This window comes from Athene noctua, chromosome 13, assembly GCF_965140245.1.
Source record: "Athene noctua chromosome 13, bAthNoc1.hap1.1, whole genome shotgun sequence".
Classification (NCBI taxonomy): Eukaryota; Metazoa; Chordata; class Aves; order Strigiformes; family Strigidae; genus Athene; species Athene noctua.
The window spans coordinates 7,411,576-7,426,101 of NC_134049.1; the positions used below are offsets into that span (position 1 = coordinate 7,411,576).

At 47.9% G+C, this 14,526-nt stretch overlaps 1 protein-coding gene across 1 annotated transcript in view; it reads right to left on the reverse strand.

Moving 5' to 3' along the window:
* FANCI (FA complementation group I) overlaps positions 1–12,576 on the reverse strand; it is a 24,666-nt gene extending 12,090 nt beyond the window's left edge. The window contains exons 1-18 of the mRNA XM_074916819.1: positions 12,493–12,576; positions 12,298–12,370; positions 11,550–11,680; positions 10,984–11,140; positions 10,850–10,907; positions 10,351–10,392; positions 9,732–9,855; positions 8,722–8,807; positions 8,410–8,542; positions 8,101–8,193; positions 7,414–7,550; positions 6,429–6,609; positions 5,755–5,842; positions 4,485–4,615; positions 3,762–3,832; positions 2,737–2,851; positions 2,230–2,352; positions 1,046–1,114 (exon numbers count right to left, since the gene is read on the reverse strand). Coding sequence (XP_074772920.1) covers positions 1,046–1,114; positions 2,230–2,352; positions 2,737–2,851; positions 3,762–3,832; positions 4,485–4,615; positions 5,755–5,842; positions 6,429–6,609; positions 7,414–7,550; positions 8,101–8,193; positions 8,410–8,542; positions 8,722–8,807; positions 9,732–9,855; positions 10,351–10,392; positions 10,850–10,907; positions 10,984–11,140; positions 11,550–11,680; positions 12,298–12,370; positions 12,493–12,576 — 1,896 coding nt within the window. The remainder of the gene's footprint in view (positions 1–1,045; positions 1,115–2,229; positions 2,353–2,736; positions 2,852–3,761; positions 3,833–4,484; positions 4,616–5,754; positions 5,843–6,428; positions 6,610–7,413; positions 7,551–8,100; positions 8,194–8,409; positions 8,543–8,721; positions 8,808–9,731; positions 9,856–10,350; positions 10,393–10,849; positions 10,908–10,983; positions 11,141–11,549; positions 11,681–12,297; positions 12,371–12,492) is intronic.
* Between the last annotated feature and the right edge of the window lie 1,950 nt (positions 12,577–14,526).

Genomic DNA, 14,526 nt, shown 5'->3' on the forward strand with positions numbered 1-14,526 from the left:
GCCAGGACACATCACTCCCCTAAGACAAGTTTATCTTACCACTTGCTGTTGTGTTGCCTCAACATGCAACATCATTTGCCTTCACTCACAGTGGCATCCTTTAAATGGGTGGCACTGTGGGTGAAGGCTTCTGCTGCCCATCGCTCGCTTGGCCCCGTTATGGCACCCAGCCTCCTGGCCCAAGGGTGCACGCAGTTATGGAGGCTACACTTGGCACTAAAACAAATCTGTGAGCGACTGTGCTTGCACCAATTCCTGTCTGTTTCGCACACCACAGGAAGAGGTATGCTCCAAGTACTGATACAGAATCAGAACTGAATAGAGAAAGTTACATATACGATGATGCGGTAAGATTTTATACATTTACACCAAGTTCCCATTAAGTGCCTTCTGCTACCCAAAAGCTGCCTTGGCTCCATTCATGTTCCTTTCTCAGACCCTATACTGTCATGGGAAAGCTGGAATTAGTCAGCATGAACTCTACAGATGATTAAAGGGAAGAAAATTACTTGTCTCAAAGAAAGCACAGCCTGTCCAATGGATTGAGGAAATGTGATTGTCTTGTTGCCATGAGCAACACTGTTGGGGGATGAGTTAATCCTCCCAGATCCTACAGGGACTTGGGTATTCTCCCGATGGGAGGACAGCAATAACAATAATTACTGTGTCAGCACACATCCTTGGGGAAGTATGGCAGGGTAACTGCTGTGCACTGCTAAGGAACAGGGAGCGCACAAAGTACTTCTCTGGGCTCACACTTCTCACAGCATCTCAGAACTGAAGGGTTGGAAAGGGCTCCAAGAGATCCTTTCTCTTCCACCCTGTGATAGGATATGAACCAGTCTCCAGACGTTTACCTAGTCTGCCCTCTCAACATAGCAGGGATTTGAACACCTCCTTAGAGAAGTGCCGCAGCACTTACACGTATGTTTCCAGTGTAAGAGAGAACTATTTCCCCAATATTTAACCTGAATTTCTTGCTATACTGGTTGCAGTGCCAAATTCTTAAGAGTCTCTGAAGCCACGCCATGTAGCAGTACTTTACCTGGGACAAAAGTGTTTCCATTATAGAGCTGGCCAGCTGGGAGTTCCTGCGAAGGACATCATAAAAACCCTGAAGACAGGAAGGAAGGACAAATTGGCTTACACAACAAAGAAAATGAACCACACGCATAATAAGTTGGTGTCATAAGACAGCAGTGACCCTTTGGCACCGCAAGGAACCATGAGGAAGTAACAATGCGCTCAGTGTAAAACCCCATACCTGGCAAAGCAAAGGCACCACAGAAAGAAGGTATGAATCAGAAAGAGTATGAATTTCCTCACAGGGGCCCTCTCACAAGCTGCATCTCCCTAGCAGCAGTGGCATCAAGCCCAGAGTGACTTTCACTGCTATTTAACACTAGCACTAGATCCAACTTCAAACTGTGAAATCCTGCTTCAAAGGCAAAACAAGCCAGTGGGGAAACTGTAGGAGGCAAAAAAATCCTTCAGACTGAGAAAACTCAGTGGATGGATAAAGCAAGCACAAGGCTTATAGCAACAGTGATGAAGACACCCAAAACTTGCAGCTCACCAAAGGTCAGTCCAACTAAATCAAGAAGAAGGAAACAAAATGTCTCTGATCTGAACAGGTTTTTTTCTTAAGGTGGTACCTCATGGTTACCTCAGGAGCTAAGATACGCACCCAAAAATGTCTCTTTATATTAAGCCATATGTCACAAGAAACCTAAGGGACAGACAAGCCCTTACAGAAACTTGCAGAAGGAAGAGGAGAAAAGACAGATCCCTGATGCAGTCTCTAAGGAAGTTTCAGGGAGAAGTCAGGGTTTTCTCTGAAGCCCATCATTAACTCCCAGCAACTCTGCATCTATCCAATGCCTGTTATAACGTTCTTTCTCACCGGGCATCAAACATCCTTCCCATTTCCTAGGCCACACCACAGGAAGAAAGACTTAGATGCATTTTTGCTTTTAAGCAATGCATGAGGATGAGGAAGATACATCAATGTGTCTTTGGGCTTATAAAAGTCCAAAATACAAACAAGCAGAAGGCTTGGAAAAAAAAAAAAAAAGCAGTCCTTGGTACATGTGTCCCATGAAGAACATAACTGAGATGATAGGTTGTTTTCTACAATAATGTGATCATTATTTACCTGGGGCTACAGTAGAAGCAGACTACAGAAGAGCTAGTGGCTGTTTAAAAGGAGATTGGAGAAACCATGTTTACCTCATATAACATGAGTCGAACATCCGCCTGCTGGCTCAAACATCGCCTCAGGCTGCCCAGGATTTCAAGGCAGAAGGCCTCATTAGCTGCAGAATTATAGCAGGCATGAACATCTGCCTGGACCTGAGAGGGAATATTAGTCATGTTATACAGGTTACAATTCTCAAATATCACAACACAGAAGCAAGGTGATAAGGGGCCTGGCCCCTAAACAATCACTTAAGTAGTCCTTAGTGTGCTGCCAGGCTTTTTATCATCATCATGGAGCAGTGTAAATGCTCCCCAAATACTAGTGCTGTAAGAGAGAGTGACTCTGAGAAGCGACATTCCCAGGTCAGCTTCTCTTCGCACACTGCATTTCCCAAAGCTTTCCTTTCAAGACTAATCCTTACTAAAGTTTTATTTCCATTCTGAGGAAACACTCCACTCTTGAGTTGTTTCAAACAGCACACATTAGACACAAGACTTCTCATATGTCCCCACCAGGGACTGCAGAACAGCACTTACCTGACTGGCACCAATGACCTGGCTGCACTGGGAAGTGGACAAGCTGCCCAGAACCTTAAAATTTCTTAACAGAAGCAAAAAGCCAGCAACCGCAGCTTTACGAGCATCGAGCTGCCTGTGAGTCAGGGGGAGAAGAGAATCATAAGGAAAACTGGGAACAAGAGCTCAAAAGTAAATGAGAAACTCAGCAATGAAAAAGGGTCCACAAGTATAGAGTGACTGGGCTCACTGGAACTGTATTCCCCAAGAGGGCAGCACAGTCCCAAGCAGTTAAGAACTCTGCAGTTTGCTGGGAACTCCCTTGCTCTACACTCTCACAACATTCAATCTCCTTTCTGTCCATGCGATGCTCACACTGAAGGAGAGCCCCAAGCCAAGGCCCAAGCATTAAATGTCCCCTTAAAAACTGGAACTAAAAAGTCTCACAGATCTCAGAGTTGGAAAATTCCTCATAAAAAGCTGGTGTTTTGCTTTGCTCACTGAAACCCTGGGTCTTTCCCAAGACCATGTCCCTTGCCTTGAATAATCCTGAATTATGAAGTCTCTATTCGTAGCCAGGCAGCCACTGCCCAACAAAATCCAGTCTACGATCACAGCATTATGAAGACAGCAGGATGGTTTGCTCAAAGCATAACCAAGACAACTAGCCTGTTTCTCTACCACTTTGTAAGGGATCAGAGGGAAGGTGGCAGCTCAGCCTTTTGATCAGTGGTTCCTTCCACACTCACCCTGCCATTTGGATGTGATCAGCTATGTAGACACATGTTGGAATTGGTTTTAATTTTGCCTACTTATTTAGAGTTCCCAACAGCTTTCTGAATTTCCAAAGCCCATCCAGCTGGGGGGTGGGATTTTTGTCTCAGTTCAGCAGAGTTGCGACTGTATTACAGCTAAAGGGGTAGGAGATGTCACCATCTAGTTATGGGAAGAACACAGCAAGAAGACACTTAGCCAAAACAAACAAAAAACATATCTGCTCCAAAACCATAAATGAATCTTTTCAAAGAATCCCCTTCCCAGCTTACCTGGAAAAGATAGCTTTTTGGAGAACAAGTATCAGGGAGTCCCTCACTGACATGCTGACTTTGAGCAGAGGCTGGAAAGGAAGATACACTTTGGAGAGAAAAGCACTAAGGCACGCCAAGCTCTTAGGGCATATGAGCTCATCTTCCTCAGGCCCATCTGGCCCTGCCTTTCCAATACTGTCATCAGTACAGTACAAGAACCAAAACATTTTAAAACAATATCAAATGAAACCCAGAGAGCCGTAGCAGTGAGACACCTTAGCAGGTTAGTGAGGACACAATGTGAGCATCTGGGAAAAGAACCATTATCTCCAGACTGGATGAAGCAGGTGAAAGTTTAACGCCAGGCAGTATCTCAGCCCAGGCAGAGAAATACTGACATGGAGTTTGGAAGGAGAAAAATCAAAGATCAATGCGACAGCTACAGCTGTTCAGCTGTATAATTAAGTTTTCTACAGTGTGCAGCATCTGGGCACCTTCCAGATGAAAGGTCAGCACAGCGCAGTTTTGGACCATGCCAGAGCACACTGCATGCTTTTTGCTAGAGGGCACATGCAACCCCATGGCTGAAGAACAGTTCCATGTTACATCAGACAACCTACAACAGAGTATGGAAGGTTTATTTTACAAGGAGGGTTATTAGATCATGCATATAATTGTGGCCTAGAGCTGTCACTGGAATTAAATTAGCAAAGATATTCACGGAGAAATGCAAAGCTTTACCTGTACTGCCCGGAGGAGCCCTTGAACTGTGTCAATGGGCAGAAAGGACAAATTGTCAAAGGTCTCTGTGACTTTGGAGGATGAAGTCTGAAGCACAAGAGGAGCAGATACAACAATATTGGACAGCAAGTCTGAAAAATAAAAGGACAAAAGGAGCAGCTGTTGCCAGGGGGCCAGAAAAGCCTGAGCAAAAGATGTCTGTAGAGCCAACAATTACAGAATAATCAAAGCCCTTCCATTACACAGAGAGGTCGTGATAGGGTGAGCATCGAAAATCTGATCTGTGCTGCAGGCAGAGAGTGTAAAACACTCACAACTCGTCTGAAGGGCCTCACCCCACCAGAGGGCACTGAGGGATAAGAGAAGAGCCTGCAGCATAGGCATCTCAGCAGCCCCAGCGACTGCCCAGCACTTGCCCAGGGACGAGGAGGAAGGCAAGGCTAGGAACATGTCACAAGTTACTGACTGACAGATACCAACTTTCTGTGTGTCAGCTATTTCATGGCAACTGCCCGCAAACATATTTTTCGGCTGCAATGTATACAAGGTAACCTGATGCTGCTGACACCTCTGTAAGAGGGGAAGGAAGAACAGATTTTCTTGGCTTCATGTCACTTCAGCAGAAACTTCAGCAAGCCAACCATGTCCTGGGCTGCACCAAAAGAAGTGTAGCCAGCAGGTCGAGGGAGGTGATTCTAACCCTCTGCTCTGCTCTGGTGAGAGCCCACCTGCAGTGCTGTGTCCAGCTCTGGGGTCCTCAGCACAGGAAAGACATGGACCTGTTAGAGTGGGTCCAGAGGAGGCCACAAAAATCAGAGAGATGGAACACCTCTCCTATGAAGAAAGGCTAAGAGAGTTGGGGTTGTTCAGACTAAGGGAAGAGAAGGCTCCAGGGAGACCTTATTGTGGCCTTTCAGTACTTAAAGGGGGCTTAAAGAAAGATGGGGACAAATGTTTTAGTAGGGCCTGTTGCAACAGGACAAGGGGTAATGGCTTTAAACTAAAAGAAGGTAGATTTAGAATAGAGATAAGGAAGAAATTTTTTACAATGAAGGTGGTGAAACAGGTTGTCCAGAAAGGTGGTAGATGTCCCATCCCTGAAAACATTTAAAGTCAGGTTGGACGGGACTGTGAGCAGCCTGATCTTGTTGAAGATGTCCCTGCTCATTGCAGGGGGTTGGACCAGGTGACCTTTAAAGGTCCTTTCTGTTCTGAGAAGCTACAGAATGAGTGTCCACAGAGCAGGACACATTTCTCTCTTTCCTGTTACCTATGAAGTGGCTGACAGGAGATGCTGCTTTTGTGAGGACTCTGTTGAGGACCTGCTCAAGAATATCACTTCTGATAGGCTCATGAACCTGAAATGAGAAAGAACCTAAATAAAAAATCAAAACCTACATAAATTTAAGATATTCCTGTACCTCACAGCACAGGCATCGTGCAATACAGAGCAAATCCAGATCTGACAGGAAAGCTGGGACTGGTTGCCAAAGTCTCCTTTCAGCTAAATTCACACAGATCAATTCAGATTTCATCCCTGGCCAGTCAGAAGCAGCACATCAGAGAGGCACAACAGTACATTCTGAACATAATGGGTCAAATCGTCTGTGGGATGCAAATTTACCACTTCAGTGAAAATGCTGGTTTCAATCCCATCTCTGACAGATTTTCTTTGTGCCTCTGAATTTCTCTACCTTCTTGGCAGTTTCTTGGAAACTGTAATAGCGATTACACAAGTATCATGGTAGCTGGACCAGATTAGGATTAGGTCTTTATGAGGTTGGCCTCTTCCAGCTTGGCAGGGGCAAATAGAAGACTAAATCTGGTATTATTTGCAACACTCGTGACGGATACAGCAGGCAACATTTTGACACCATTTACCAAGAGAGAATAAGAACAGAGTTCCCTCCACCCCAAAAAACCCCTCTCCAAAACAAACACTACCTTAAACGTTTCCAGCAGGATACTCGCTCCCAGTCTGCAAGCCTGCTGGGCTGGCATTCTTGAAAGGCCATAATTGGTATCAGCAGCTTTTCCTCCAAAGGACTTTTTTGGTTCATATGATTCCATTAGGCTGAAGCCAAGATCCACCAGGCCCTGAGTGACATGGTCCCAGCCAAATGCACTGAGGAAAACATTAAACAGACCACAGAAGAAACAACTTAGTCACAGAAAAGGTTTAGATGAGTAGAAACTTTTGCAGTCATTCTAGGTCCAAAGCAGCAGTGAGAGATGCTTGATCATGCCCGGGAAGATAAAATCCCTCACGACCCCCATGACTGTCTTTAAGCTGAGGGACAGGTGCTCAGCACAACAGATCTTGACATCCCGGTTCTCCAACCATCAGACTTGCTTTCCAGCCAAAAGGTTTCCTTGCTATGGGGAATGATGTGCACCCAGGTCTGATCTGAACGTGACAGTAGGCTACAGTCAGGATGCACAGATATCCCACTGATCCTGAGATCTTCAAGTCAGAGAGGAAGACAGAAGAGGAATGCCTCACATCAAGCTGAAGGACAACTGGTGACAGATCACAGAGCTATCCCACAGGACATTTAAAGGACTAAACAACTGGGGAAAGAAAACAGTGAACCTATCACTCATTGCTTGATCAGAGCACAAGCTAGAGCCAGCAGCATGACTCATACCATCAGCTCCTTTACAGCGAGGAGCAGATAGGGTCCTGATCACTTCAGTCCTTTGTACCACCAGATGCCGAGTTGAGGTAGAGATTTATACAGCTGCATTTTGTTGCCTTTTTTTTTTTTTTAATTCACCAATATAAAACTGGGATAAAAACTTTGGATTTTGACCCTGTTCCTTGCCAGCACCTGGTCATCAGTATTTAGCACCCCAGAGCATTTAACGAGGCTGAAACTCTCCCCCTCCCAAAGCCTAATGCATTTTGCAGCATGTGGCAAGAACTCACCTGTTTTTCACCACTTCCAGAATTACAGCAGTTACATCATATTGTTGAGGAAACAAATCCTGCAGAAACTTGGAGGCCTGAAGGAACTGCAGGTCCTTGCAGCTTCTTGTGATTGATGTTTTCAAGAAATCAAATATCTGGAACATAAAATCATTGAGTGTGAGGAAATGATCTTTGAAATGGGACCTGTATAGTCTTGGGTATGTTCCAGTAAGAGCACCAGCCAGAGCACAAGTTCCAGTACAGCCTGCCAAAAAATCTGAACTCACTTCTTTCTCAGGACAAATACACCAACTTCATTAATTGCCTCAAAGAGAGCAACTTGCTGCCAGATGCTCTTCAGGTGGCCACCACAGAGCCAAAACATTAGAAAAAGAAGACATTGCTTTGCTTCTCATCCTGCAATATCAACCCACAGGAGTCATAACTCTGGAAAATTCTGATATTACCCTGAGGTCTTTTATAGTGTTCAGTAAACTACAGCATACCAATGATCTAACTGCCTCCCCCTGAAACCATTTTAAGCCTAATTTTGATGGGACTATGACCTAACCATGCTTCCTTTCCTTTACAAGGAGTGGAGTGTACATCCCCTTGGAAGTTCTCTGCAAGCTTATCACCCACATACCTGCTCTTGCAGAGTGTACATCCCCTTGGAAGTTCTCTGCAAGCTTATCACCCACATACCTGCTCTTGCAGTCTGTGTTTTACTGCAACTGATAGCAGAAGAGCCACGCTGAAGGGACACAGGGCTCTACCAGGGTCCTTCTGTTGCTCAGTCTAGAAAATGGCAAGCAAAGGTCAGAAAGCTTATCTTCAGCTGCAGTGTCCTCCAAGTTCAGGCACACGTCTCTTCAAATATATCATAGCACTTATTAAAGTGAACTTGACTGTGATCATAAAAAGTATTAAATCCCTTCTACAGATAATCAATTAAGTTTTAAAAACCCTGCTTCAACATCTTCAGGAACAGTGCCTGCTCCATCTTTGTCATACCTTTAGGTGTTTGATTAGTTCCTCGCCTAGGTCCTGATCCAGGTTGATAACAGAAACAATATGGAGAATAACAGTGCCTTCCACATGGCGGAGCTGGTCTAGAGGCACTGTGGCTACCTCAAGGTCCACTGATCTGTAAGTTTTATCAGAAGAAAAAACAAGCCATCCAAAGCCATAAATCATTTCTTATGTATCAAGGAGGACATACTTGTACAAGGTTTAGTGTTTCAGATTGAAGGAACCCTGGGCAAGACCAGGGTGATTACAAATATTCAGGTAGTAAAGAAAGGAGATGAAAAAGAAACAACTTACTGTGGAACCCTTTGTTCTTCCTTTTGTCTCTTATCCAACTGGTTGAAAAAACTGATGATTCCTTCTAAAACAGTCTTCTTACTGCCCTACAAGGCAGGACATTACATTAAGCCACTGCAGGGCTTGCAGTATCCCAGAGAACTACACTCTGTTACCACACCAGTTACAAGTCTCATGGTGCCCATCATTTCCCTCCATAAATCGCTACGGTGAGGAAGGATCCTGTGCAGCTCATTTCCAGATGAAGCAACTCTGGTTTAGTTTGCCTATTTCTTTTGACTGCACTTATCAAAGAGTTAGAAGAAGCTGAAGCTCTCAGATGTTCTGGTTTTTTTAAAAGAAGTTGTTATTAATTAGAAAGGATCCTTTATGTTATAATCAATTGGGAAGGCTTTCAAACTCCTAACCTTAAATCTAACAATAAATACATCTTGGCCAGTGGACTCAAATGACCTCCTATAACACACACATAATTTATCTTTGACTGGATCATTTTGGCACTGACTCGGTCACAAATGAAGCAAGCAAAAAATCCAGACATTCCTGTCAAAGATCAGAGATGTTATTGGCAGCCTCTGGTTGCAGGAAGAGTACAGGAGATGAGGCACTTCCAGTACAAGTCAGACTACAACCCAGAAGACAGCCACACTGCATGAGCTATTATTACAGCGTGCAGACCACAGAGAGTGAGCAAACCACACTTAAGAACACAAAAAGCAATCCTCTCTGCTGTCTGCTAGGTCTGTGCTCATCCCTTATTTCCCAAAGGTTTCCTTCTTTCTCCAGGAGGAAGATCAAGGTTTTATCTTTTTTCTGAGCAGTCAGCTTTTTCAGGCTAGAAGGAGTTAGAGGAGAAAAAAAACTACTGTTGTCCTTCTGTGTCCTGCTCCCCACAGCACAGCTTGGGAACAACCAGAATCCCCACCAAAATCCAGCCTATAGCTCAGTCTGTACATGCTTTTTTCTCATGGTATATACTTGTGGGGAGGCCAGCTCCCATGAGCTTTTACCTTCGCAGAAAGCAGCAGCAGCTGATAGACCAGAGGGGGAATTTCCTGAAGGTCTAATTTGGAGAACATCCTAAGGATCTTTTCCACCACAAACTGCAGCTCCTCTCCCGATAGTGGAATATCCCTGTTGAATCAAAGATGCAGCATAATAATTTTCACTAATTTCCTTCAGAATCCCACAGGAGATTCAACCCATAACTAGAACCTATAACTCCTAAAAAGTGTCCTAATGGTGGGAGCACTTGCTGGCTGTCTGTACAGTCCTCACCAGAAGCAGTTGTCACAGATCCCGACCACGGTCCCACGATACTCTTCAACGTTTGGTGCTCAGATCTGCTCCACATTATGCTTGTTCATTAATTTACTGTTAATTTGCCAAGGCTCATTCACACATGGGATAAAACCCATGGTGCCATACCCAGTCTTTGGGCTGTGCTTGCTCAGTTGTGTTTTGTACCCAAACGGATCCAATGTGGATGTTCATCGACCAACCATCCATGGGGCTGTGCCCAGTACAGTCACACCTTCTACTCATACTTGCCCCAAAGTACATGTGAAATAGGACACAGACATGGCCACAGCACAGAAAGTGTTGGTATTGAAGGGAAAAAAAAATTACCTGAACATGTTGGCAAGATGTATTACATTCTGAGGATCCCACCTGGTAAAACAAAAATAAGTTGGAAAAATGAGCAAGCAGAATTATTCCTCAGCCCTCCCCTCCTCGTACATAATTATTCAATGTCACCATTTCCCTGTTATGTTCTTATATCAAGATTAGAAGCCAGATTTCCACCAGAAACCACCACTGCCACCCTAACCACCCAGACATATAATGGTTCTGAACTGCCTCAACCCCTACAATAACAAATACCAAGAAAGGAATAAAAACAAGCACTTCCTGAGACCAGTTCATGCAGCACTATTACAAGATTTGGGAACGGGGTGTTCCCTTGCCTTCCCACCCAGAGGAGGCACTGTCACAGAGGGAACAAATTCAGCAGTGAAAGAACAGGACACAGACAGTGACATCCAGCTCATTGTGGTATCTTTTCCAAAGCACAACATGAAGCACACTGTTTTGCCATGTAACAAAGAGCTGGCACAGATGTACATACTTGCTGGAGCAGAGGGTATTTATCAGCTGTTTCTTAAACTCTTCTCCATTCAGTTCACCTGGAAAAGCAAAAGTCTTTTAGGAGCTGATTCCAGAGGAAGGACTGTCTGGGGAGAAGGAACTGAGAGAGGTTACCTTTCCCATAGGGCAGGCTCTCCTTCGAACTGGCCAATGCAGTGAGAACAGTGGAAAACAATTCCAAGGATTTCCCATTAGACAGGCTGCCACCTTTAATAACATCAACAAACAGGGTGGCAAGCTCAGCCAATGCATGGCCTGGCAGATGGCGAGCCTGGGAGAAGATACAACAACATGAGAGCCTGAGGCAGTGCATAGGAAAACTCCACATAGATGTCCAAACCATCACCAAAACCCAGCAAAGGGCAACATTTCTTAGAGTGAAATATTCCCCTAAAAGGGGAATTCAGCCCCGAGATCTCTATTTTGTACTGTCCGTTACGGAACAGAGCAGTAAATCAAGCTGATATAATTATAGGTTTGGAGTTTCAAGTCTAAGCCTAAATATCTAGAGATAAGCACATTTACATACACAGCAAATCCTAACACCAGCCAGGGCTGTTGTGTCCTGTCTGTGGAAAGGACACAACTCGTTCTCCTCGGTGGCCTAGTGAAGTACCTCAGTCGACATACAAAACAACACCCAGCAGAGCCCAGGAAAGCCAGCCCAAACGAGCTTCTACCTCCAGCATCAGCAGTCCTATGATTTCAGACACCTTGCCCAAATGCAGGTCCCCTGACTCCACTAGTGGGATGCAGTGCTTGTAAACCTGAAGCCTCCTGAGAACACCACTTGGCTGGGAACAAGGGGAGCCTTAGCGTGAGAAAATAAAGAAAACAAAGAATGGAAAAAAATTTATGCAAGTAACATGTTACTAAACAACAGGAAATTAGCAGAGTTAAACTGTCACCTGACTGCAACTCCTTATTTTATCTATCTGCCAAAACCCAGATAAATAATAGTGCCAGAATAAAAAAAACAGAGCACAGGAAATTAGAATCTCTTGGATAAAATTGCCGAAGCACTCAACTTTGTTATCACACCCTGCGGCTCACTCAACCTGCTGACGGAGATCAGGAAGTGTCAAAATGTTTAGAAGAATCAGCTTAGCAATTAAGCCTCAGCTGGCCAGCTCAGTTCTACTCCACAGTACATAAGGACTCCCAAAAGTAAAGCCCGCTTACAACAGGTTCATTAAAAATATATTACTGCAGTTTCTTATTTCCCCATATCTATTTTTGGATGCCACGTTTCCCCGTGACAGCCGTGATGGGCTGTTTTTTTTACCAAAAGTGACACTTCCCTGTGCTGCTGAGCGCTGACTTCACCCAGCCTGTAACCCTGCGGCTGACGGGCGGCCGGCGGGGCTGGGGCCACAGTCCCCCTCCCCACCCCCCCCCCCCCCAAGGCACCGCTCAGAGCTCACCCACCTTTGAAGATCCCTCTTAGCAAAGCTGCCGTCTCCCTCCCCTTCAGGGCCTGCCTTGTCACCATGTCGCCCAGCTGCAAAGAGAAGGGGACGCTGTGAGCTGCCCTTCACCCGCGGAGAAGCCTGACAGGGCTCAGCGCCGCACCCCCCCGCCCTTCCCCTCACACAGGGCCCAGCCCGCGGGGCACCCGCGCACCTCGCCCTCCCCCAGGCTCTGCAGGGCCTCCTGCAGCCGCTCGGGGCCCTCCTCGCCCGCCAGCGCCAGGATGCGCTGGGCCATGGCACCGCGGGGACGCCCGGGCCACCGCCCCCCGGGCCGCAGCTCCGGCACCCCGAAATTCCCGCCCGGAAGTGCGCGCCCGTCACCCGGGCAACAGCTCCCGCCCCCGAGCGCCCACTTCCGGCCGCCGGCTGCCCGGGGAGCCGCGGGTTCGAGGCCCGCGGGGTGCGGGGAGGGCAGCGTGGGGTGCACGCACGTGGGGTGCGGGGCAGCGTGGGGTGAACGTGGGGTGCATACACGTGGGGTGCAGGGCAGCGTGGGGTGAACGTGGGGTGCACACACGTGGGGTGTAGGTCAGCGTTGGGTGCACACACGTGGGGTGTGGGGCAGCATGGGGTGCACACATGTGAGGTGTGGGGCAGCGTGGGGTGCACACACGTGGGGTGTGGGGCAGCGTGGGGTGCACACACGTGGGGTGCACACACGTGGGGTGTGGGGCAGTGTGGGGTGCACACACGTGAGACGCAGGACAGTGTGGCGCGCAGGGCAGCGTGGAGTGCACACACGTAGGGTGTAGGGCAGTGTGGGGTACAGGGCAGCATGGGGTGAACGTGGGGTGCACACACGTGGGGTGTGGGGCAGCGTGGGGTGCACACACGTGGGGTGCAGGGCAACGTGGGGTGCACACACGTGGGGTGCAGGGCAGCGTGGGGTGCACACACGGGACGCAGGGCAGTGTGGGGTGCAGGCACATGGGGTGCAGAGTGGTGTGGGCTGCACATACATGGGGTCCAGGGTAGCGTGGCGTGCAGGGTGATGTTGGGTGCAGAGTGGGGTGTTTGGGATGCAGCGTGGGGTGCAGGGTGGTGTGGAGTGCAGGCAGCGTGGGGTGCAGGCACATGGAGCAGGCAGCTGGGGGGAACTGGGGCACAGGGCACAAAATGCCCATTCAGGGCCACTCCGCAGCAGCAGCAGCACCCAGCCCCTGCGAGTGTTACCCACGTGGGGTGTGGATGCCTTCGAGTAAACCCCTTAATTCCGAGGGGCACGAGGAGCTTTAGCTCGCCTTTAAGCAGTGGGATTTAGCTGGAGGATCCGGTGCCAGCACAGCATGGGAGCTTTCGCAAGTCCCGTGCTCACAGGGAGTGGAAGCTGATGCTGCTGAGTAAGGGGGAGCGGTTCACCCAGGGCTAGGGACCGTGGGGAATGGGATAACTGGATCTGGCCAAAAGTTTCCCTAAGGGATCCAGCCACAACACTTTGGGGTAGGTCCCTCTTGGGGCTGCCACCCCTTCCAAAGACCTTTTTCCTGGGACAAAGCACCCAGTTGGTGAAGCCAGGGGTTGTGCGTGAGTCTGCAGAACGATTTAATCTGCGATGAACATCATGGCCAGGATGCCCAGGTGCTCAGGGGAGTGCAGGTCCCCTCTGCCACCCCCATGCAGGGCCATTGGGTCTGTTCGGGAGGCCCCACGCTGATGATGTCCCCCTGTCACACACCCTCTTGCTCACTGGGCTGCAGAAAAACATCCAAGGAGCTGTAGAAGGGAGCTGAGCCTTGCACCAGGGCTGGCATGGGAAGGGGACGGGGTGGTCTTCAGTGGAGAGCAGCATGTGGTACCCCTGGTCATGGTGGCATCACTCAAGAACTTGGCGCAGGTCCCGGTTTTCCTCCCCCACTACCCACTGCCCTTCATCTGGTGTCTTGTGCCTTCCTCCTCCTCCTCCCTCCCTTACAGCGGGGTCTTGACTCTGTTTGCAGGGCAGCCCCGTGGAAATGAAATCCATAAACCCCAGTGGCATTACAAAACATGCCTTGTGTAAGCCCCTTCAGTCCTGCTCTGGTGCTTAGCCTGGCCCTGCCACCTCCCCAAAGTCCCCATCGCAGTAATAGCCTGGCTGACCTCCTCTCCTGGGCTTGGGGAAGGACCCATGCAGAGCCCCATCCTCACCCAGCTCCTGCGATCCTGTACCCAAAAAGAGTTAAGGCTGCAAGGGCTCCTCTGACCC